This window comes from Prunus avium, chromosome 1, assembly GCF_965620075.1.
Source record: "Prunus avium chromosome 1, drPruAviu1.hap1.1, whole genome shotgun sequence".
NCBI classification, from domain to species: Eukaryota; Viridiplantae; Streptophyta; class Magnoliopsida; order Rosales; family Rosaceae; genus Prunus; species Prunus avium.
In genome coordinates, this window is record NC_142284.1 from 47168572 (window position 1) to 47191457 (window position 22886).

At 37.2% G+C, this 22886-nt stretch overlaps 1 protein-coding gene, 1 long non-coding RNA gene and 2 pseudogenes across 6 annotated transcripts; 1 reads left to right on the forward strand and 3 right to left on the reverse strand.

Moving 5' to 3' along the window:
* Positions 1-1165: 1165 nt before the first annotated feature.
* LOC110771070 (aldehyde oxidase GLOX1 pseudogene) lies at positions 1166-3312 on the reverse strand (annotated as a pseudogene).
* Positions 3313-5560: 2248 nt separating this feature from the next.
* Positions 5561-7570, reverse strand: LOC110771074 (aldehyde oxidase GLOX1 pseudogene; annotated as a pseudogene).
* Positions 7571-11251: 3681 nt separating this feature from the next.
* Positions 11252-15610, reverse strand: EMB2757 (Transducin/WD40 repeat-like superfamily protein). Of its 4 annotated transcripts, none has more exons than XR_002528834.2 (14): positions 15351-15610; positions 15163-15243; positions 15019-15090; positions 14864-14920; positions 14557-14768; positions 14115-14173; positions 13933-14026; positions 13738-13804; positions 13318-13400; positions 13137-13228; positions 12605-12711; positions 12424-12487; positions 12009-12196; positions 11252-11780 (listed from the first exon to the last, which is right to left on the reverse strand). XR_002528834.2 is itself a non-coding variant. In XM_021975351.2 (13 exons), exons 1-13 carry the CDS (start codon positions 15455-15457, stop codon positions 12098-12100), a joined length of 1176 nt encoding a protein of 391 aa, XP_021831043.2. In that variant the 5' UTR covers positions 15458-15610; the 3' UTR covers positions 11809-12097. The 4 variants fall into 4 exon arrangements, 2 of the variants coding, with proteins under 2 accessions (XP_021831043.2, XP_021831041.2); XR_002528833.2 differs by having other exon boundaries at positions 12005-12196; XM_021975351.2 differs by lacking the exon at positions 11252-11780 and having other exon boundaries at positions 11809-12196; positions 15181-15243.
* A 1046-nt stretch (positions 15611-16656) lies between these two features.
* Positions 16657-18639, forward strand: LOC110765191 (uncharacterized). 2 transcript variants are annotated; one of them, XR_015836366.1, is made up of 3 exons: positions 16694-17311; positions 17867-18268; positions 18386-18639. It is a non-coding gene; the product is annotated as an uncharacterized LOC110765191 (long non-coding RNA). The 2 variants fall into 2 exon arrangements; XR_015836365.1 differs by having other exon boundaries at positions 16657-17311; positions 17867-18639.
* Positions 18640-22886: the final 4247 nt, after the last annotated feature.

The following is a 22886-nucleotide window of genomic DNA, read 5'->3' on the forward strand; positions in this document are numbered from 1 at the left end:
TTCCACCCTATATATATATAATATATCGATTGATTTCTACAGCATATAGGGTTAACTGTTTTGGGTTTTTAAATTTTATATCTCCATTTTATTGTCTCGTTTTCGCTCTTAATTTCTTTGTACATTACGCTTACATGTGCCGTCTTCAATCTCACCCAGACAAATCACTGCAATTTGCCTCAGCAAACCGACGAGACATGAGAAGGAAGTTGTCTCCTGTTTTCTCTGTCCCATGATTGTGTTTTGATCTTAAAAACAGATCATACTTACTCACTGTGGAAGTATTGTGGAAGGGCAGCCAGCCTTATTTTGCATGTGAGCACAACACACAAGAACAACAACCCACTTGCAGGAATAATACTTTTGGAGCCTCTTGTTTTTATTAGCATGTATATATATAAGTTGAAACAACTGACATATGGGTATGGCCTGATCTGATGTTATATCGATCGTAGCCTTGGTGTGTACATATATATATATATATATATGTAATTTGACATTTGAGTGGTGAAAATGACTCCCATGGTCCCGTCATCGCATGCATGCATCTTTTTAACAATATTAGCCGCCAAAAATCTTCAAATAAATACAAATACATCAATCGTCAGTGTGACACGGTGATGCATGCCTTACCCATGCAATGAATTGAATGTAACTAAAAATATTTAATAGACAAGAATCAATTTCATATTGGGCGGTGTTTGCTTCAAACTAGCATTCTGTAGCGATAATGATAGCTGTTTTTTCTTAGACCAAGAAAATAAAAGGGCCGGGCCAATGAAAAACCAAAAGTTTCAGAAGTATAGACAAAATCCCAGAAGTTTCCTCGCTTTAGATGTTATTGGTTTTCTGAATTCACACACTCAATATACACGTAAATCATCATATGCGACTGAGTACACGTAAATAACTTGTTTTAATATTATATTAAAATGTGAGTAGGCCTAACATATCATCAACATATGGAATACTCTTAATATGTTTTTTCATTCGGAAAAAGAGATATGATGTTAACAATTTGCCTAATCATTGAATTTTTCTTGTTTGTTTGAGCAGATGTTCTAGAACATCTTACGAGAGTACAAAAAATAGCGGAAATTACTATCCAAAACCCATAAGTAAGTGACAAGGACAATAGCTGAATTTAAAACGTTGAAACAATGCGTTGGCCAAAACTTATTGCGTATTAAAAAAGTAACTAATTCCTTTTGTATTCCTAGCTTGAGTTTGTCTAATAAGGTTTTTATTTTTCTCCACTGATAACTAATTCCTTTTTAAATAAAATTAAAAAAAAATGAAGCGAGATAAAATTACTATAACTATCTATATATATACCGTCGTATTTTGTCACAGGATTTGGACCCAAATACCCTCACTTGGAATTTGCTGATGAACCACATACAAAAGATAATATCCGGAAGGCGCAAGATTACCCGAACCAGGCGTCGTCACCTGAACCTGATACGTGGATATGGCCACATTTGTCACGCTCTCCGCCGCAAGTACAAGCAACCTCTGGTTCATCGAGAACGAATGTGTCGTAAACGATGGCGCCACCATCGTCACCAATACCAAATTCGGCGCCACCGTTCCCGCCACAGAAAATCGAACGGCTAGCTTTTGTCCGTAATTAATCTTAGCTTGAGACTGGGGTGCAACGATTTTGGGACGCAAATTAACGTACTTAGCATCCAGATAATCAGGATTAAATGATTCTAATCTTAATTCCGTAGGGAAAAGCACGTTGGTAAACTCGTAATAAATGTGAGGATTGCTGCCCCCAACTAACACTCTGCCATCGCGTAATAACACCGCTGTGGAATGGTACATCCGCGGTATGGTTGTGGGGTTTTGCTGCTCGAATCTTGACCCGACTGCTTTGTCGGGTCGGTATATAACCGGGTTCAAAACCGGGTTCCGCCCGAATTCCCATCCTGCAGTCCCAACCGCTGCTCCATTGATGATTAAAACGGTGCCGTCCGGAAGCAATGTCATGTCTCCCATGACTCTAGCTTGAGGCATGGTCTCCACTACCCACTGTGGATTCGGGTCGGTTATTTTGATCCGACCGCATGTCTTTAAAGCTTCCACGAAAGTGCCATTGACAGCCTTGGCATAAGATCCTTTCGGAGCCCCACCGCAGACCAAAACCTCAGCCTCAACAAACTGAGCTTGTAAGTTTTTCAATGGCAGCAACACTGCGGACCCGGTGCTCGGGTAGGACCTCGGTTCGCCGCCGGGTATTTGCGGGTAAGTTTTAACGACGACGTTCTTCACGTAGTCGAACAGAATAGCTCGATTGTTGGCGAAAATAAATAAGTTGCCATCCACGTTGAGAAAAACGAAAGGGTAAAGATTGTTTTCGACTTTGGGGTCGTTAGTCTGCACGAGGAATGGCAAACTGTGGACATTGCTAGACGACTCGCTTTTGGGATAAAACTCGTAGTTGAACTGCCGCCTGCCGCCAATGATGATCTGCCGTCCATCTGGCAGAATGTGATTGGTGGCGTACCAACGGCGAGCGGCTAAGCCGTTGTCGTACTCCTTCCAGTCACAGCCGGTGCAGGGTTGGAAAATCCTGACGCGGCGCTCTCCGTCGTTGAAGCCGCCGGTCTGGATCAAGCTACCGTCTTGTGCTACGGATCCGGAGGAGCACCAGACGTCGGTCTGGACCATGAGAGGGCGGAAGGAGTTGGTGGGGACGTCGTATTCGGCGGAGTGAGCGGTGCAGTCGACTTTGAGGGCGGTGTCGTTGGGGTCGTTGCGGCACTGGCCTTCGGGCAGGGACAAGTTAGATTTGCCAAAGTCGGTGCGGTCAAAGAGGACGACGCGGTCGTTGTGGAGGAGTTGCATGTGCATGGCGGAAATGCCGATATTCTGTTGCAAGAGCTGCCATTTGCCACCGGCAGCGTGGGTCAGGGAGATGAGGAGGAAATGGAACAAGAAGAAGAAGAGGAAGGCAAGAATGAGATTTGGGTGCGTCGTCATTCTTTGTGTTGTGTTTTGGTCTGTTGGTGTAATGTTTTACTTGGCTTGCTGGCTGGTCTCTTAAATCCTTTGCTTGCCTTGGCATTGTGTGGGGATCGAGTGGAAGAGAGAGAGAGAGAGAGAGAGAGAGAGGACAGAGTAATTACCCACCCACATACATGTGAACGCGTCGCGTGGGGCAGACTTGGTGTGTCATCACTGAGAATGACCCTTGTAGTTCAACACCAGCAAGCAATCCCTTCTTCTCAATCTGATATAATCTAAATGCTAGCTAGATACTTGTGCTCCGCTTTGAAATTCCCTTCTCGATTTCTGTTGTTTTGTTTTGTTTTGTTTTTTTTCTATTTCTTAATTGCTTACTCTTTCGTTGGTTGATTGATGAAACTTTATTTCCTCTTTTTCAAAGTACAAATGTTAGGTGAATGTGAAATTCATCATTTTAATGCACGCAAGTGGGATTCAAATTAGGTTCATCCGAATTACACCACAACTAAGGTCTCACTCTAACATTACGATCTTAAATCAATACCTGAACATAATTAATTTAATTTCATGACTTGCGTGCGCCGTTGTGATCGGGCATGATTCTAACTAATATTAAACCATTAATCACATATATGATTTAATTTGGTATATATCCATTGCATTATTGCACTCTCTTTTAATTAGGTGAACGTTGGGCACATAATAAATTGCAAATTCTTGCAACATAATAATTGTAGGGTTTCAATAATCTATGGTTAGGTAGTTAACAGGATGATAGCTCTATATGGTTAGGATTTTCTATCATATATCTGAAAAGACAGAGAGGTACCATTTCTAAATTCACTTTCACCAATTTGAGAAAAGTTCCGTGCTTTCAATTAACAAGCAATAAGCATAGAGCTTATAATCCATAAACAAAAGCTTGAATACAACGTGCAAGAAAGAGACTTTTAGTATAACACTCAGACTGAAATCATATCTGAGTTGTCCTTCAATCACTTTTCTGAGCTCTTTTCTCTGCCTAGATTCTTCATTTGTTTCGTCGGTGAAACCTTTACTTGGATTTCTTTAATGGCGTTAAGAGAACTTTGTTAATATTTAGTAATGGATTTACTTTCACTTGTTATGTTTTTACCAATTGATGTGAGGTAAAGTATGTCCTAAAGTTGCTGCCGACAATGTTGAGTGTTGTTTTGTATGGACATGGGCCGGCAACAGTTCGTTCCTTCATGCCAACCCTCGCCTAATCCAATCAGCCTACAGAAAAAACGTACTTTCCAGTACTTCTTTGGACTGCAGGAAAAATTCATACTTGATAGATAAACAATTTCTGATGATCTACGTGTGTGGCAACTTAATTTAATTTAATTTTTATGACATGCAATTGTCATGAACTTTATACTGACTTCATAGTCAATCGCAAGCTTTGAATTTTTGGGTCAACAATATAAATAACTTGGACAGGATTTTGAAACTTAGAAGATATATGAAAACTACATATAATACGAAATCAATTCAATTGGTTTTCTGCTTGACTGTTGAACAAGTTCCGTGTTAATAATTGTGCGTGTGCAAACCTTTTTTCAACACTCCACGATCAATTTCTCTGCCTTCGTTCGTCATTTGGCGTTAGAGTTCTGTGGGGATAATTGTTTTTATCTGTATTTTGTTTCGTTCTGCACTTAAATTTGATTTCTGTGTACAAACAACGTGCCGCCTCCTTCAATCAAATTCGCCTACAGACTGAGACGAAGACCATCACTGCAATTTGGCTTAGCAAATTCAGTTGACAGGGTAAATGATAGCTGATTCTTAAACCAATAAAATAAAATAAAGAAACAGAGACAAAATCACTTTGTCGTAAAAGATATATATTCATTTCATTATCAAAGAAGTTTCTTAACGGTGTGTTTACTAATTAGGAATTGGAATTCTCATTAAGAATTGAATTCCACATGTGGAGGATTCATGCGTTTACTTCATATCAAGGAATTGAAAAGTAAGTGGGGCCCACACAAAATTAGAATTAGAATTCATGATTTTGGAGGAATTTAATTCTTGGGTGATAGGTGGTATTCTAATTCATGGATAACTAACCCATTAGGAATTCATCTTTTTTATCCATTATATCCTCACACAATTTTCAAAATTCCAAATTTGCCATATACTTTAATCAAACAACTATGACATTTTAGTAATTAGTATCACTCATACCCCAATTCCATATGGTTTAGTAAACAACTTCAATAGGAATCCGGAATATAATTCCCCTCAATCCATATGGTTTAGTAAACAACTTTAATAGGAATTTGAAATCTAATTCTCCTAAATCCAACTCCTTCTCAATTCAATTTATCATAATCCAATTACGGATCAGTAAACATGCCATAAATGCCAAATATTCCACAATATTGAATTTCTTAATTATCAAACTGTCATGTATTTTGCTTGACCAAAAAAATAAGTGTCTAATTAATAAGATGTCAAAGAATAATAATAATATAAATGATTTGCTTTAAGACGTGTTGAAACAATGCTCCGCCGGGAGTACTATTTCCAAGTATAATTACGCACTGGCTCCAAAAGGTTCAATGAAGACAACTTATCCTCCGACTTTATTCATGATCAATCAGTTTTTTTTTTTTTTTGGGGTAACTGATCAATCAGTTTATAATACAACTTGCAATCTTCGGTAAAACAAAATAAAAATAAAAATACAACTGATCAAATAATATTGACACACAAATCCCTAGTGATCTCTGTTCGTCAAGATTTTTAATTTTACAACAGATAATAATTAATTGAGAGGCTTGTGATTAAAACTTAAAAGAAGAGGAGGAAGCAACTATACCTATATCATGTATATGTACTTCGATCTTTTTTTGGTCGAATGTACTTTGTTCTTTTGTCACATAATTTGGACCCAGATGCCGTCACTTGGAATTTGCTGATGAACCACATACAAAAGATAATATCCTGAAGGCGCAAGATTTCCCGAATCCGGCGTCGTCACCACAACTTCATACGCCGACTTCCCAACACTTTTTACGTTCTCGGAAGCAAGAACCAAAGACCTGTGATTCATCGAGAACGAATGTGTCGTAAAAGACGGGGCCACCATCGTCACTGACACCGAATTCGTTGCTAGCACTCCCGTCACCGAAAACCTAATGGTTAATTTTTTACCGTAATTGATCTTAGCTTGTGATTTCGGTGAGACGATTTTGGGACGCACATTTGCGTACTTAGCGTCCAGATAATCAGGATTAAACGCCTCTACTCTTAACTCAGTTGGGAAAAGCACGTTAGTGAACTCGTAATTAGGGTGAGGGTTACTGCCTCCAACCAGCACTCTACCATCGCGTAGCAACACCGCTGTCGAATGGTACATCCGCGGGATGGTGGTCGGGTTCTGCTGCTCGAATCTTGACCCGACTGCATTATCGGGTCGGTAAACAACGGGGTTCAACACCGGGTTCCGCCCGAGTTCCCAACCCGCTGTCCCTTTTGAGGCACCATTGATGAGCAAAACGGTGCCGTCCGGAAGCAATATCATGTCACCCATGACTCTAGCTTGAGGCATGGTCTCCATGATCCACTGCGGGTTCGGGTCGGTTATTTTGATCCGACCGCATGTATTTAGAGCTCCCGTAAAAGTACCCTTTGTTGCCATGATATAAGACCCTTTTGGGGCTCCACCACAAACCAAAACCTCGGCCTCAATAGACTTAGCCTGTAAGTTTTTTAATGGCAGCAACACAGCTGAGCCCGTGCTCGGGTATGACCTCGGGTCGCCGCCGGGGATTTGTGGGTAAGTTTTAACGACGTTGTTATTGACGTAGTCGAACAAAATAGCACGATTGTTGGCGAAAATGAATAAGTTGCCATCCACGTTGAGGAAAACAAAAGGGTAGAGATTGTTTTCGGCGTCGGGGTCATTGGTCTGCGAGAGGAACGGCAGACTGAAGACTTTGTTTGTAGACGCGCTCTTGGGATAAAACTCGTAGTTGAACTGCCGCCTTCCACCGATGATGATCTGGCGCCCATCGGGCAGAATATGATCGGTGGCGTACCAACGGCGAGCGGCTAAGCCGTTCTCGATCTCCTTCCAATCACAACCGGTGCAGGGCTCGAAGATCCTGACGCGGCGCTCGCCGCTGGTGAAACCGCCGGTTTGGATGAGGCGGCCGTCGGGGGCAACGGAGCCGGAGGAGCACCAGACGTCGCTTAGGACGGTGAGGGGGCGAAAGGTGTTGGTGGTGACGTCGTACTCGGCGGAGTGGGCTGTGCAGTCATTTCTGACGCATTTTCCATCGGGCAATGACAAGTTGGACTTGCCGAAGTCGGTGCGGTCGAAGAGGACGACGCGGTCATTGTGGAGGAGCTGCATGTGCATGGCGGAGATGCCGATGTTTTGTTGCAACAGTTGCCATTTGCCTCCGGCAGCGTGGGCCGGAGGAGAGACTGAGAGGAGGAGGAGGAGGAGGAACGTTGAAAGAATGAGAGTTGGGTGCTTCATTCTTTGTTTCTTGTGTTTTGGTGTTTTTGAATCTCTTGAAGGGTGCTTTTGGCGCTGTAATAAGTTGCTAGTAATTGTCTCAATGGCTGGCCCTCTTTAAATACTCGACGGAATGGGAAGACAGAGCCACCCGCATCGCATGCATGACGTATGCAAAGGAGTGGGACCCACAAGGTTTCCGCTTAATGAAAACGACTGGTGTTATAGTTGAAGAAGAGAGCAAAGCAACACACAAACGCAAAATATATCTCATCTCACTGAGCAGGAATGCTAGCTAAAGCTTGCTAAGCTAGATCTGCTTTGACTTCCATTCTTTTGTGTTTAAATCATTGAATCGTTCGTTGGTTGATGAAACTTATTTCGTCTTTTTTTCTGTTTGTACTTTGTACGTGTACATATATGGTAAATGTGAATATATTCATTTTAAGGCATGTTATGTATTATATGGTGTATATCCATTGCATTTGGTAGTCCTATAATTAATATATCGGACGGTAGGTACTTAACAGAATGATAAATAAATATATAGTATATTCCAGTAACTATATATCATATAACGCCCTATTTTGGTCAAAGCTCCCAACGATCAGAACGTTGCCGTTTTATACATTATAACCAACCTTACTTTTTGGTCATCTCATGCTCATCTCATCAGGGACCTGTGCTCAATTGAATGCCCAGTATACACGAGCAACAAAGAGGCTTTTAAGTTTCAGCTAATCGTATCTAAATTGTCCTCTAATCACTTTTTTTGAGCTTTTCTCTCTGACTTGATTCTCCTACGTCCGTTTAGTTGGCCAAACTTTTACCTCAATTTCTTTAATTAATGGTTTTAGGGCTTTGTTTACGTCAGTTCGTTATTAATTAACTCATTCTTAATTTATTGGTACTCATGGATTTACTTGCACTCGTTTTGTTTTTGACCAATTGATATGTACGCGTTATAGTTTGGTTGGGTCAGTCTCTTTCTATCTGGTTTCCACATGTTGTAAATAAAAAAGAAGGTACATGGGAACCTAATTTAAATTGCATTTTTTTATGCCGACAATGCCGAGGTTTTTTTATATAGCTACGGGCCGGCAACATGGTACTTCCTTCGTCCCAATTCTGGCCTACAAAATGAAGAATCTAATTACTTACTTCAGGCTCTGTGGAAAATGTTTAATTATTTTCTAGAGAAAAATGGAAAAAAACTTGGTTTTGTGATAATCTCGGGCTTTATTTTATTTTATTGATGATGCATTCAAATTGTTTTAGATTAATTGAGTGGATAATCAATCGCTCATGCCCTTGATTTTAATTATGGTTTAATTATCAATATTATAAATATTAATTAGCAGGTGGACGTTGAAACTTAAAAACTATATGCTATATTACGAAATCAATTATACTGGTTTGGTTTCTTGCTTGACTATGGAAAGATATGAATTAAATTTCTTTTTAAAAATATTGGATTATGTGGAGGCGGACGCTACTCTTTTTCGCAATGAGGCAAGACAAATAACTGACGGCAAGCTTTAACTTATAATTCAAAAAGAAATACCTATATATGTAAAAAGTAGTTTTCTGACCTAATTACTACTAAGACATGATGAACAAATGACTTTGATGAATTCGACTCATTACAGCATCAAATCTTGTCTACGAAGAAATCGAAATAATTTATTTTTAGGGTGGAGGAGGTGTATATGATTCAAAAGCTAGCTGCATGCTAGCTACAAAGGTATACGTTGGTTCGAATCAGTTTAATCTCTTTCGGTGCTACAGACATGACAAACTGTAAAGAAACAGATTCTGCACAAATTGTTTTTCTCTTTAAACACAGCATGCATCATCTCTGTACATGTTGAGCTTCTGATATACGAAAGTTTTCTGATTTATTTTTTTAAAAAAGAGGACAATGTTTATCCATGTTTGCGTCGAATGGATTGGTTCAATTAGAAAAAGACAGGATCCAATTTTTTTTGTATTAATGTTACAATTAAAACGAGTCAATCAGTACTAGTTTGATGCGGTTGGTGGACACATTCTTTCAATCACTATACTTAGAATTTTTTTTGGTGAAGTGGACTATACTTAGAATTTTCGTGATCTTATTATCGCAATAAATAACTCAAATTGGTTGGGACAAGTAAAATAAGAAAACTGCACGTTATATTTGAAGTATTCTGTGTCTGAATATTCTCAGTTTGGGTATCGTTGAAGTTTCCTTCCCTCCTTTTTATTTTTATTTTTATTTTGTTGCTGATCATTCTTTCTTATTGGTCTTTGTTATATATATATTAATTCCAAGGACTAAATTAATTAATTAATTAATTTATCAACACAACGATTAATTCATGAACCTGAAAGAATGAATATTAGCCGCCATGCCTGCTTGTTAGCTACCAAATTATACAAGTTATAGTCAAACCTTTGATTCATGAACCAGAGGCATTTAACCCATTTCTGGTTCACCAGCAGGAGACAAGACAAACATCTGCTGTTTAAAACCTTCCCTAGAAAACGTTTCCAACATTGGCATTTAACCCATTTTGAAAACCATCATCCACAGACATCCAATTCTCTCACAGCTCAACTTCAAATGATCTATTAATAAAAGTCAACATTTCTGGTTTTCCTTTTCCTCTTGTAATTGGTTCACTTTGCTTTCGCTTTGAAGATCAGAAAGGTTATAAGCAGGGTTTTTGAGATTAGCTAGAAAATAGTTAGGTAGGCACTCTATTTTCCACCCAAGCAACACGGTTCAACTTGATGGAGTAATTAACATTAATTATATAACAAAAGCAGGTTCCAGACGTCTTATCTTCCTGGCGTATCTAATTTGAAATATGACTTGTTCCTATATGGAGTTTCTCTGACTCGCTGTTTCTAAAAAGACCTTTAAATTTAATCACTGTTAAACTCAAATACTAGAAGCATTTTCATTTTCTTTCTCCTTCAAGAAAAATCTTAAGGTTTAAGGAAAAATGAGGACTACGTACGAGAGTCCAACTTTAGGAAGCTGGTTGTAAAGAAAATGTCTTACCACTAAGGTCAAAAGCGTCCGGCGATAGTTCTAGTTTACTTCTTGATGGCTACTTCCTAATTAATTATCTTGTAATTTCTAATTATGTATAGCTTATCCACATTAGTTAGTTGGTTCTCCAAATTAATCATCCCTAAACCCTTTGTCAAAACAATAAGCTATACACGCAACGCAATATAGAATATTCTGATCCAGAAGGGAAATGATGATTGAAAATTTTATTATATTTGGGCCATGAAAACGAAATCGGATTTTCAATCATTTACCTGAAAACAAGATAATGATATTGAATAGCACATGGTAATGAATGACGACCTCATCATCACCCAAGCAACATCAATAATGCAACTGACTGCTTACCAAAACAAACCGGGAAAAGTTTTTTCAGGCAGACCATCTGTTCTTCTACGATGTTACAAAGCAACAAAACCAGCTAGCAGAGATATACAGCATTAACTAATCAAAACAAGGCCACGCTCGTGTGGAAGGATTCGAAGCCGATTTTAAACTTTTGGGTGCCTTGTGAAAGAGGGCAAGGGCTTAGGCACATATTATCTGAGAACCACATGAGTTTTGTACCCAAAAATAGAAAATCACATGGTTCAGATTTCGGAAGTTCAGTTATTATGAGCCCATAACCCCAAAGGACGACCCATGTTGCACGCTCATGCACTCAAGTTTGAATATCCTCTATATAAATTAGAATAACTTAGAATAATTTAGACTATCGCTTACATTAAAAAATATACAATGGCTTAATTAGTAATAATCACGAGGGAGTTGGTAATATTATTACATAAACATTGCAGCAAAGCCGACCGACAATTTGGAAAAATGGAAGCCTAATCTAGAGGTAGAAATTGAACTTTAGGGTCAGTCCCTAAAGAGATCAAGAAGAGGAAGTAAAGAAAGCTGGTTATGAAAAATTCAGAATCTATGTGCAACTTCTTTCCCCGGCTGCTGCTATTGAAAAATATTTCAAGACTAACTGGTATAGTCAACAATGGGTCCTCTTTTTCTTGTGCGAAGTAAGAGATCAAATTGAGAGCTGTGAAGCAATAATTTATAAACCTCCTCTTCAGCATAGCCAAGCCAATCATTGCTTTGTAGATCAGAGGCTAAGAATGTGGCACCTCTATTCGATGCTATTGGATTGGATGATTGCCGCCAAACTAAATGTCCAAATCAAATCAACGCGACTTGGCCCTTTCTTTTGCGTCTGAAAGGGTGCGAGTTTGGCTCTGTTTTTCAATTGCAAACCTGCAGGCAGCCATCAAATTACATAAAAGTCCAAAATGTCGATTTTTTCTTAGGCTGTCTGAAACAACAGAAAATTACAGAAGGAGAACACATATTTCATCCCAGCACAGGGTTCTTGTAGGCGAGTAACATCTTATCTTATTGCTAAATTGAAGGTCTAACATCTTATCTTTTTCCCAAAGAGGCAATAATCCATAATTTAAATGAATTTAATCTAAACTTACGCACACAAACGGTAATGATACTGATTATTGATGCTCTTCTATTACATTATAGGGAACACAAACTCATTTCCACTTCAGGACCACCATATCATTTCAAGTTCGAGGAGGATAAAGTTCCCACAGTGCCACCGTCGTATCTTCTGATGCAGATGCCATTTGCTTGCAATCGGGTGAATAAGAAACAGCATTACACTGCCAAAAACAAAACAAAAAATAGAAAGGAAAATTGCAAATAATCAGGCCCTCAGAAAGATGAAGCAGCTCTAATTAGACACCTTAGTCATATATAGTAGGCTATGTACCCGCTGACTACACTTCTTTTCTCCAACACCTAGTAACTCAAATTAGAGAAATGAATGCAAAAATGCCGAGAATGAGAATCTTTGGATTTATATCTTATGCCAATAGGAACACTATACCGTTGCATGGTGATACTTCAATATCGCCAGAGCATTGCCTTTGCGATAGTTATATACTCTCACTCTGCCATCAATAGGTAAAACGAAAAAGGGGCAAAAAGAAAAGACACAAGAATGCAGATCAGCTTTTGTCTTTGTAAATTAAGACTAACAATTATGAATGAACTACAAGATTCCCAACCTGTGGTCCCAGCCAGCTGTTGCAAAAATTTTACCATCAGGTCGAATAGAAGTGCTCGATATGCCAGGTCGTTCCAAACTAATTTCTTTCTTGATCACACATGTACCCTAGGTTAGAAAGCACAACATCGAAGAAAAAGAGATATGAAATAAGAGTTAGTTTTTCTATTAGTGTATACCGAAACAACAAACAGCCAACAAAGAATATATATTCGACTCAGTTGCCTGCTGTAACTAGTCAGTTACTTTCACACCAATTCTTCATATAATTGATAGCTTTCTGCTTAAATATTAAAGGCAATTAATTTTGAAATAATAACTATTAGATCAAGGAAAAACACTACAAACATATGGCGAACACTATTTATATTTTATTTGGCATACAGCCTCCAGTTAAAGATTGGCATGTGAAAGTTAACATTTTCATTTGTCTGTTAGTTCAACTTAAACATCTAGGAACTGCCTCTAATGGTCAGAGGCAGGGAGCTTGTAACACATCTAGTACTACAAACTTATGAACATGCATACGTTACCATGGAATGATCCAAACTGTACAGCACAACTTTGTCATCTGCGGCTCCTGAGACACCACCATTGCATGACCCATCAACGCATAGACTTAGAACTGCAGATAACATGAAGAACATGCCTTATTTCAAAGGGAAAATGAGGAGGAAAAACGCATGGGGATTCGTCAGATTCTATGTCCCACACCTGGCTCTGAATGAAAATTGACCGAGGTCAATGGAACCCCTGGATTTCTAATATCCCACCAAAGCATGGAACCATCCTCATAACTGTACCACGTAGAATAAAGAAACAAAAATCACAAAACACAAGCCAAACTGAGGAAAAATCACAAAATTTTGGCCTCGAATTTCAATTCCCGAAACCCACTTGAGAATAATCCTGCTTCAATGATTATTAAATTTGCGAATATGGGTGCACCAAACATCTCAATCCAAGATATCAATTAGTACAAATCTTGTCATTAGCATAGACTAATGTACCTTTGTATACTATTTGGGGCAAATACCTCTGGAGCAACTAAGCTCGCGGAGATACTAAATTGATAAGGTACTCAGTTTCATAAGATGTAGAAAATGAGAAGAGAATAAGAAAAGAGGAATTTACCCAACCAAGACATTTAGGAATCCCTGTGATTTGGATGGTGAGAATGCTTGAACCGCCATGCACATTCCTGTCAAGAAACAAAGTCCATATGTTAAAAGTAGATGAAAATGACCGGAATGGATGGAAGAAAAGAGATAGTCCAAACAACATAGTCTATAACTGAAGCACAACTAAATTCAGGAATCAGAAACTTACCTCTCTGTGTGGTAGATATACCTGAGGAACCAGCAACGCAGCTTTGAGGTAGCCGTGCAAACCTTTCTGCAGTATTAAGATCCCAAATCTCAACCTTTGCAAATCAACCGATGAATATAATGAGCAATTGGGAACTTTAAAAATGAAAACAAAAGTAAACTTAATCAAGGTTGCATATAGACCTCAGAAGGCTGCTCCCCTGCTACAGCGACATATTTCGATCCCTCAACTTGAGTATTTTCTGTTTCAAAAATTTTGTCTATCATTATTCTAGTTTTTAAATTACCTCAAAGCAAAAAAGACAACATCAAGGGTATAAACTACAAGAAACTAGTATACGAACTCAAATACTAATAGATGGGAGATTCTCCAATAAGTATTTAAGTTAAGGATTGGTTACATATTTCTAATCTAGGACGTTGGATTGCATTCATTTTGGTAGATTTAATATGCAACATAAATGTAATCCAACGGTCGAGATTATAAATATGTAACCATTCCTTAACATAAAATACTTATTGGAGAATCTTCCCTAATAGATATATCTAAGTCCCTTGTCACCTGAGAGAAAGTAGCTAAAGTGAATGTACAACTTTTCTGGTCAGAACATCAATTTCAACAAACCTTCAAATGTGCTGGACTGCTCAGGCAGATACTCTTGAAACTTTTCTCTGCTATCGTCTAGAGTATCCGCATCAGCATTCTCCCTAACCCTTGTTTCATCAATGTCATTATGTGTAGTCCCGTAAACTCGCGTAGAACTAGAATGAGGTCTCTTCACCAAGGAAAGTTTACAAAAGTGGTAAGAGTTTGTCTTGATTGTAACAGAAGGTGTCCTGCCAAGATGATATCAAAGTGCAAGATTGATGAGCTAATTAGCTAAAATATAATGTGGGTCACAAAAATATCTAATAGCTAATTAGCTGAGAACCTGGACAGACCTCCATCTTCAATATCCCAACACTTCACTGTTCCATCCCTACCCTGGCTACATACACCAACATTTTCAAATTCCAACTTTAGTAAAAAACCCATAGCCAATAAATGAATTAAAAATAGGAAAAAGTTTTTTTTTAAAACAGACACCTGATCACTTTATTGGCTCCAATTGAAGAACTACAAGCAACAGAAGCAATCCCCTGTGCCGCATTATGCACCCTGCAATTTTTTATTTATTTTCTATTTCCAAACAACAAACACCAACTCATTAATTATAATAAAAGAAATTACAGTGTGTATATGAAGTACCCTGCTGATAATATAGTCCGATGCTGGATAGTGTCCCAAATCCGCAACTCGCCGTCTGCGGAACTAAAACGAAGAAAAAGGTACTTGATTTGATCAAATTGGTAATAATATTAAAGATGAAATAGTAGAAGAAGGGGGTAAGCTGGAGAATAAGTATATTGAACTGGTACCCGGTGCATAGGAGAGGTTGGGATGGATGAAAACAGAGGTCCATGACAGAGGCGCGGTGACCTCTCAGCACAGCCACTGGGTCCGGTGGCGGTCTCTGTTTGCTCATTGGACCTGCTTCTTCAATAAGCAATGCGCAGTCACAGACACAGAGTCACGGACTGTAGCTATAGCACTAGAGGGAGGTGCTCGAGGGAGGGGCTGAGTACACGACCCGACGGGGTTGAAAGGGGTTTCTTCTCTTTTGGTTTTTTGTTTTGATCAAGCTCCTCTTTTGCATTTGTTTTTTTAATATGTTTACAACGATATTACATGTAATGGGCTGTTTAGTTTTTGGGCCCAAAATATGACTATTTGGATCTGTTTTGTAAGGTGACAACTTAGGACTGTTTGGAGAACTGACATGTCGGCTCTATGATTAACACAGCCTATTTGGAAAAGCCCATTAATTGGAGGACATTGCTTGGCTCCTGATACATCAGGAGCCTTTCCTCCTCCACGTACCACGTGGTCACTTTACAAAAAGACACCTGTTTGTTTTTATTTTTGTTTTTTGTTTCTTTCACCTCTCTAAGACTCTAACCCAAGTCTTGTTGGCTGGTTTTAGCTTAACTCAAGCCTCATCAACAGCAAACTCCAACTACTTTAAACTCCCATGCCCTTGCTTATAAACTTACGTTGATAAATAAATAAAAGGAATTTAATTTGTTATATAATTTTCTCCTCTCCTTACAAGCTAACTGGTTTTCATATCTTTTGCTAAAGTAAATTGGTTGTATGCATCCAACTTGTTCCAAGGAAAAAAAAAAAGGGGTTCTTAGATCTAGGTCCAAAACGATTAGCTGTCATTGGGTCTAGTTCTCGTGTTTTTTATTTTAGATGTAGGTCCTTTGACATTTATTACTTTTTTGTTGTGTCGATTTTACCCTTTAAGGTAAATAAAGAAAACACATTGAAAATCTAAATTTAATGCATTATTTCCTTGAAATTGAATTCCAAATTTTGAATTTTGAATTTTTTTTCCTTAATAATATTCCTAATATATAGATAAAATACAATTTAACCAATAAAAAGTAAAGACTCACATATTATATCAATCGATCAAACAAGCACCCACATTAAATTATGTACCTGACATACAGGTAAATAATGTTAATACATACAGGTATATATGTACCTGCCTTACAGGTAAGTGTTTTTTTCTTGAGTTTTCTTGAGCAGTTTTTTCTAGAGGTTCATATTTATATACATATGACTACTACAAAATCATACAACCACGACACAAAATAGACGACGGTATAACTTAAAACCGTCGTCGTATTTTAAAAGAAGGCAGGGTTTACAAAACCGTCGTGATATGTCACCTTATACACCACTAAAATCGAGTTGGGCTGTCTCAATTTTCAAAACACGACGGTTGTGAATTACAAATGTCGTCTTTTAAAACACGTTAGGCTGCTTGAGAGTGAGCAAACGTCGTCTTTTCAAAACACGCTGGACTGAGTGAGTTTAGCGTCGACCTAAAAAATTTCAAATTTCCCCCCAAGATCGAAAACATTCCCTCCCTCAACTCTCACCCTCTCTAAACTCTCTTAAACATTCTCTGAAACACTTGTCTCTCTAAATCTTCCTCATCTCGCTCCCTCCCTCAACTCTCGCCCTTGACCTAGAGTGGCCGCTTAAATTCTGCGGTCGTCGTTACAGAGCTGGCCGTCATCATGCGTCGGACGGTGACTCTGAGGACCACGCGAACCCCTAAGAAGATCTCCAAGAGAGACTCCTCCGTTGAAATCAACAACCCAACTTCGTCGTCATATAGCTCTTTCTCTTCATTTGTCTGTCGTCTGCTCCACTGCGACTTTACTCAAGGGTTCTTATACGAAAACCAAGTTTATAATTTCTGTCTTAACTTTTGGTTGTCTCGCATCGGCTTCAGAACCTCAACTTCGCCACCATGACTGAGGTATCTGCTAGACTCAAGCTAAGCTCAGGTGTAATTTTATATGAGATGCTTGTGTTTGGGTTTTTTTTTCCTTCTGTGTTATTGGTGATTTTTTGTCCAAATTTTACTTATTTGGGTCTCTTTAGGTACTGGGAAAAGTAAGATAATATAAATTGGGTGAATTCTGGGAGTAATTTGTTGTTGTCCTATGTTGTTTTGGTTTGTCTGGATGCTGGGAAAATGAAGGAAAAGTATGAAATTTGTATATGGGTTTGTTGTTTAATTGGATTTAGATCTGATGAATATTTTTGGGGATTCTTCATATATCTCTTCCTCTGTTTCTTTCTCTCTCTCTAACTTTCTTTTCCTCTGTTTCTTTCTCTCTCTCTAACTTTCTTTTCCTCTTTTTATGTCTTCAAATTTATTTCTGGTGAATGATTTGTAAGTTTTGATGCAAGGGAATTATATGTCAATTTCCTAGATTATATCATTATCTTCTTTGTGAAAGAAAGCAAATTGCTACGATTTTTAGCTTTGATTTTTGTTTCTTAATATGTCTTTTGGTTTCTGCTGCAGTCTTACATATGTTTGATGTCTCTTTGGTGAGGAGTTCCGAAGGTAAGATCAATTACTGATTTTTGTGGATTTATTTTGCTCCATTTAAATAAACTGAGATTATAAATTGAAGTAATTAGAAGGTAGTTGCTCTTGCTTATGTCTAATGTTGAAACGAGATAATAAAAAGACTATGATAGGAGGATTAGTAAGAGGTTATCTGCTGGGGCTTGCTACTTGCCAATGAGAAGAAAAATCTAAATCATATTCTTGTGTTACTGTCGTTTGTTTTTGTCCTATGGTTTGTATGCCTCGAGTGTGGAATGATTTTATCTTTCCAAGGACATGGATTTGCTATGTATTCCTTGCAACACAGGGAGTCTAAGATTAGTTCAAGGACCCTTGTTTCTTCTGAGTAGTAAGGTACGACCCTTTGGTTTTATATGGAAAATATATATATATATATATATATATAGCCAGCATCTTTTGGTTGTATGCTCAAAATCCTCTTTCTTTTTATTTCTTTTTAAACTTTTACAGATCTTCCTCGCAATTGATTTGGCTTTGGACTGCAAAGATACAGAGACAGATCTTTGGAATATAATATATAGGGATGAGTACATGGCATATGATGTATCTTTTTGGTTGCTTGTATATGATTGTTTTTAAGTATAGTGACATCCACTCTGGTTCTCTTTCTTTTTGGTTTCTTTGATTGCATTGTTTCATCCATTTTGTTTTTCTCTTCCACCTTGCTACAGAAACAATTACTGTTATGGCATATTTTTTTCTCGTATGATGTATCATACTCTTTGGTTTACTTAATTAACGAACTCGATTTCTTGAATTGCACCTATACTCTTGCTCACCTAATGATGGTTTTTTGCAGACAAAACCAATTGACTTGTCTGATTAAAAGAGCTCTGTGTGCGATGTAGAGTCAGTCTCATATCCCATGCTAGATTTTTTAGTCTCTCTCTCTCTCTCTCTCTCTCTCTCTTGTTACGCTCTTTTGTCTTTGCAACAATGGCATATTAGAACTATAAAGATGGTATCTAAAGGGATTTCCTTTTTCTGCCAATCTGTCTAAACGGTTTCATTAAATGGTTTTTGTATTTGTGGTCATCTGAAGAAAAAAAAATGTTGCTAATGTTTGGATTTAGCATGACAGATGCTAATCAGTGTGAAGGTGCCAGTGCAAGGGAAGGGGGCTGAGGAAATAGTCTCAAGAAGTATGTAGGAAGTATTATGTAATAGAGCAAAGATTTGTTGACTATGTAATAACTATTGAATTTTCAAGTTTTATGAAAGAAATAATTTTTGAGCATATATATTCTTTAATAAAGCATTATAATTGGTTTTCTAGTTAAAATCGTTGTATAGAATCATAGGAAACAAAAACCTAAATGTAACAGCTTGGGAACGCATTAGAAGACAGATTTAAAGATAATGAAACGATGGTTTTATTGGAAAAATCGTCGTCTGTAAATATAATCAACGACCTTTTTTAACACAATAATGTCGTCTTTATATACAATCAACAATGCTTTTTAACAAAAAACCGTCATTTTTCTATACAATTAAAGACGGTTTTAAATAAAATCGTCGTATTTTGCCTACAATTAACGACGGTTTTAACAAAAACTGTCGTATTTACATATAATAGACGACAGTTCTTTTAAAAAAACCGTCGTCTTTACATATAATAGACGACGGTTTTGAGTAAAAGCGTCGTCTTTACAAATAATAGACGACGGGGATTTACCGTCGTGGTTTTATGCATCAATAGATGTCGGTCGATTTCACGACGGTTGAAAAACCCGATACACGACGGTGGATTACTGTCGTCTATTGCGATTTTTATAGTAGTTACATGTCTTCCATGTATTAGTGTTTTTTTTTTTTTTTTCTCCAAAGAAATTTTGTATGGATTTTTATCTCAGTTGAGTTTAAAGATCCATACCAATATATTATATGAGTTCAATTAGCTGGGCTAGAGGGTATAACTACCTAGACTATAGGTAATTTATGAATTTAATTACCTGGACCAAAGGTAATTTATAGGTTTAATTACCTGCATATTGCATACGAGGTGTATGCATAGGTACCTTACCTATTGTTAAGGTATGAAGTTTTTATGAACTCTTATTACAAATTTTGATGTCGGTATACCTTGGGAAAATTTCAGAATTCAATAAATAGATTTGCAATTAAATTCAAATCAAATATGATAATTAATATCCTACAAATCAATAACTTACCAGTTTTAGGAATTCATAATTTACCTTATTTATGTTTTAGGTGCATAACTGGAACAAAAAATAAAAATTAAAAAAAAAAGAAGTAAATATCAATAAATTGAAATAGGCATGTAATCTTATGTGGCGCAAAAGTCAAAGGACTTGTATCAACAACAATTTCTGCTTGGATTACACCCAACATCTCTCCTCATAATTGGACTTATGCCAAATTTTCTATAAAAAAAAATGTTGATTCACTGGATAACATATTGCTTAGTCTTGGACACTCTTGAATCTCCATCCACCTACAATATTGCCACTAAAAATTAGAACTACTGGATCATATATAGAAATTAAAATCATTTAAGAAAATAGAAACCACAAAAACAAAATGAAAAAAAGATCACAACTTGGTTTAGACATTTCTTCAAACAAGTTGGCTGCAACTTATAACCATTTATTTCACCCAAATTAAAAGCATGGTTAGCTTACAAGGAGAAAAGAGAAGATTATGTTACCAATCAAATAGATGTTTTTATATATTTATCAACATAAGTTCATTACAAGTACACTGCTTTGATAAACCATATAAACATAAGAAACCCACTCATCGAAAGTGGTCAAGAAAAAAAACCCCAAATATGAAGAATCTGCCATGTATAGGAATTATGAAAACTAAAATTCTAAAATTAAGAAAGGGAGACATTGTTGTTGGACTAACCATCCCAGAAGAATTAATCAAACTGTGAGAGAAGTTCGCCTGAAATTTACGTTATCGATGATCGGAGATTTACGTAGTCGATGGTCAGAGGTTTACGTCGCTGGAAGTCTTTCTGAGAGAAGAGAGTGACCTGAGTTAAAAGGGCTTGGTATAAAAGAGTTGGGGGGCGCCCCAAAAAAAATAAAATAAAATAAAAAACAGGTGTCTTTTTGTAAAGAGGCCACATCGCATGTGGAGGAGGAAAGGCTCCTAATGTATCAGGAGCCAAGCAATGTCCTTAATTGGATCCATGCCTAATAAAAAAGGACGATAATTTTTTATATTTTATAGCTGAAGTAGTTAAGAGCATTTATCATTTCATACAAGGCATTGGTCTCCACCTACTGGTAATTTTGTGAAGATAAATGTTGATGGTGCTGTCAATTTGCTGTTTGGCTTTAGGGGTTTGGGAGTTGTAATACGGGATAATATGGGTGATTTAATGATGGCTGCCTATAAAGGTCTTCATGGCATGTTTTCTCCTAAAGCTACTGAACTTTATGCAGCAATTTTGGGATTACAGATTGCAAGTCAATTGGGACATCGTTCTGTCATTTTGGAAATGGATGCAAAGGAGATTATTATGAATCTTCAAACTTATGGGCAAAGCTTGTCGGTGGAGGGTGCTTTAGTATATGAAGTCATGGGCCTTTTTAGTCATTTTGCTCATATTTCTTGTCAATTTGCTCCTTGGGAATGTAACTAGGTTGCTCATCTATTGGCTAAGCAAGTGCTTCTCTCTCAGGGCTTCCAAGTGTGGTTAGAGGACGGTTCTTTATGGATTTCTGATGTTTTTGCCAATGACAAATTATTTTCTTAATTAATTTCTATTGACTGTGATGTAGTGGTACTCTTTTTCCTTGACCAAATTTTCCACCATTTGGGGGTTTTTAAAGGCAAGTTTTTAATGAGGCCACACTTGTTACATTACTAAAGTCCAGTTTTCCCTTTTATACTATGACATTGTTGTTTCAATGAAGTTATCTCACTTTGATTATAAAAAAAAAAAAAAAAAGGTCATGTGTCCGAATCTCCCTCCCTCGAATATCTCTTGTATAAAAAAAAGACTTATAAAATCAATGAGGGGAGTTGAAGCCATAAAAAATACAGTAAAATTTTTGTACTTCTGGCTAAATAGGTAAAAGCGTACATGAGAATAAATGAATTTTTGTATAAATTTTAAAAAATGTATAATAATTAATGATTGAAGTATTATTGATCCAAAAGTGTCGGGACCATATAATTAGGGCTTATTGATCCTAAACTATATAATTAATGATCGGGAACTCGTATGAGTTGGTATTACGCCAATGTATACATATAACCATGAATGAATAGGAATGAAGGTTTCGAACACAAGACTTAGTTTAATGACATATTGATCCAAACTAATACATGAATCTGCACAATGGGGTTATCTCTTAATTATGAGCGATTTTTTTTTACCATAATACCCTTGTGAACTTTAAATATAAATTTCACATTAGTTATTGATTTTTTGTTTTGTTTGAAAGATGTCATTGTCCAATTTTTTGGGTGGTGGTGAAATTTCAACATGGTTTGATAATAGTAGAGATTTATAACTTAAGTACCGTCTATGGCTTTCGGAAAATATTTTCCATACCTTAGTAATTTACTAAAATAAAAAAAATCAAAGATAACCCCCTTTCTTTTATGAGGATTTTAAATATAACTCAAATTATTTATATGCAAATCATTGCTTGCGTGTTAAAATTTAACATGAATATAGAAAGACTTCAAGTCCAGAGTCATTTACATTGCTTCCTTCCCTTGATTAATCTTGAGTGTCCTTTTTGTAATGCTCACAGGGAAATCTATTTCTCATCTCTTTGCAACATGTCAATTTGCTCAAAGTGTTTGGAGCTGTACTAGCCTGGCAACTAGGATCACTTCTCCAAATTTTGACTTCCTCACCTAGTTGGGTTCACTACCTTCTACTCCCACCTCTAGAAGCCCTGATAGTCTTTTCAAAACTTTTCTGTTGTGCTGGCAGATTTGGGAAGCAAGGAATAATCTGATC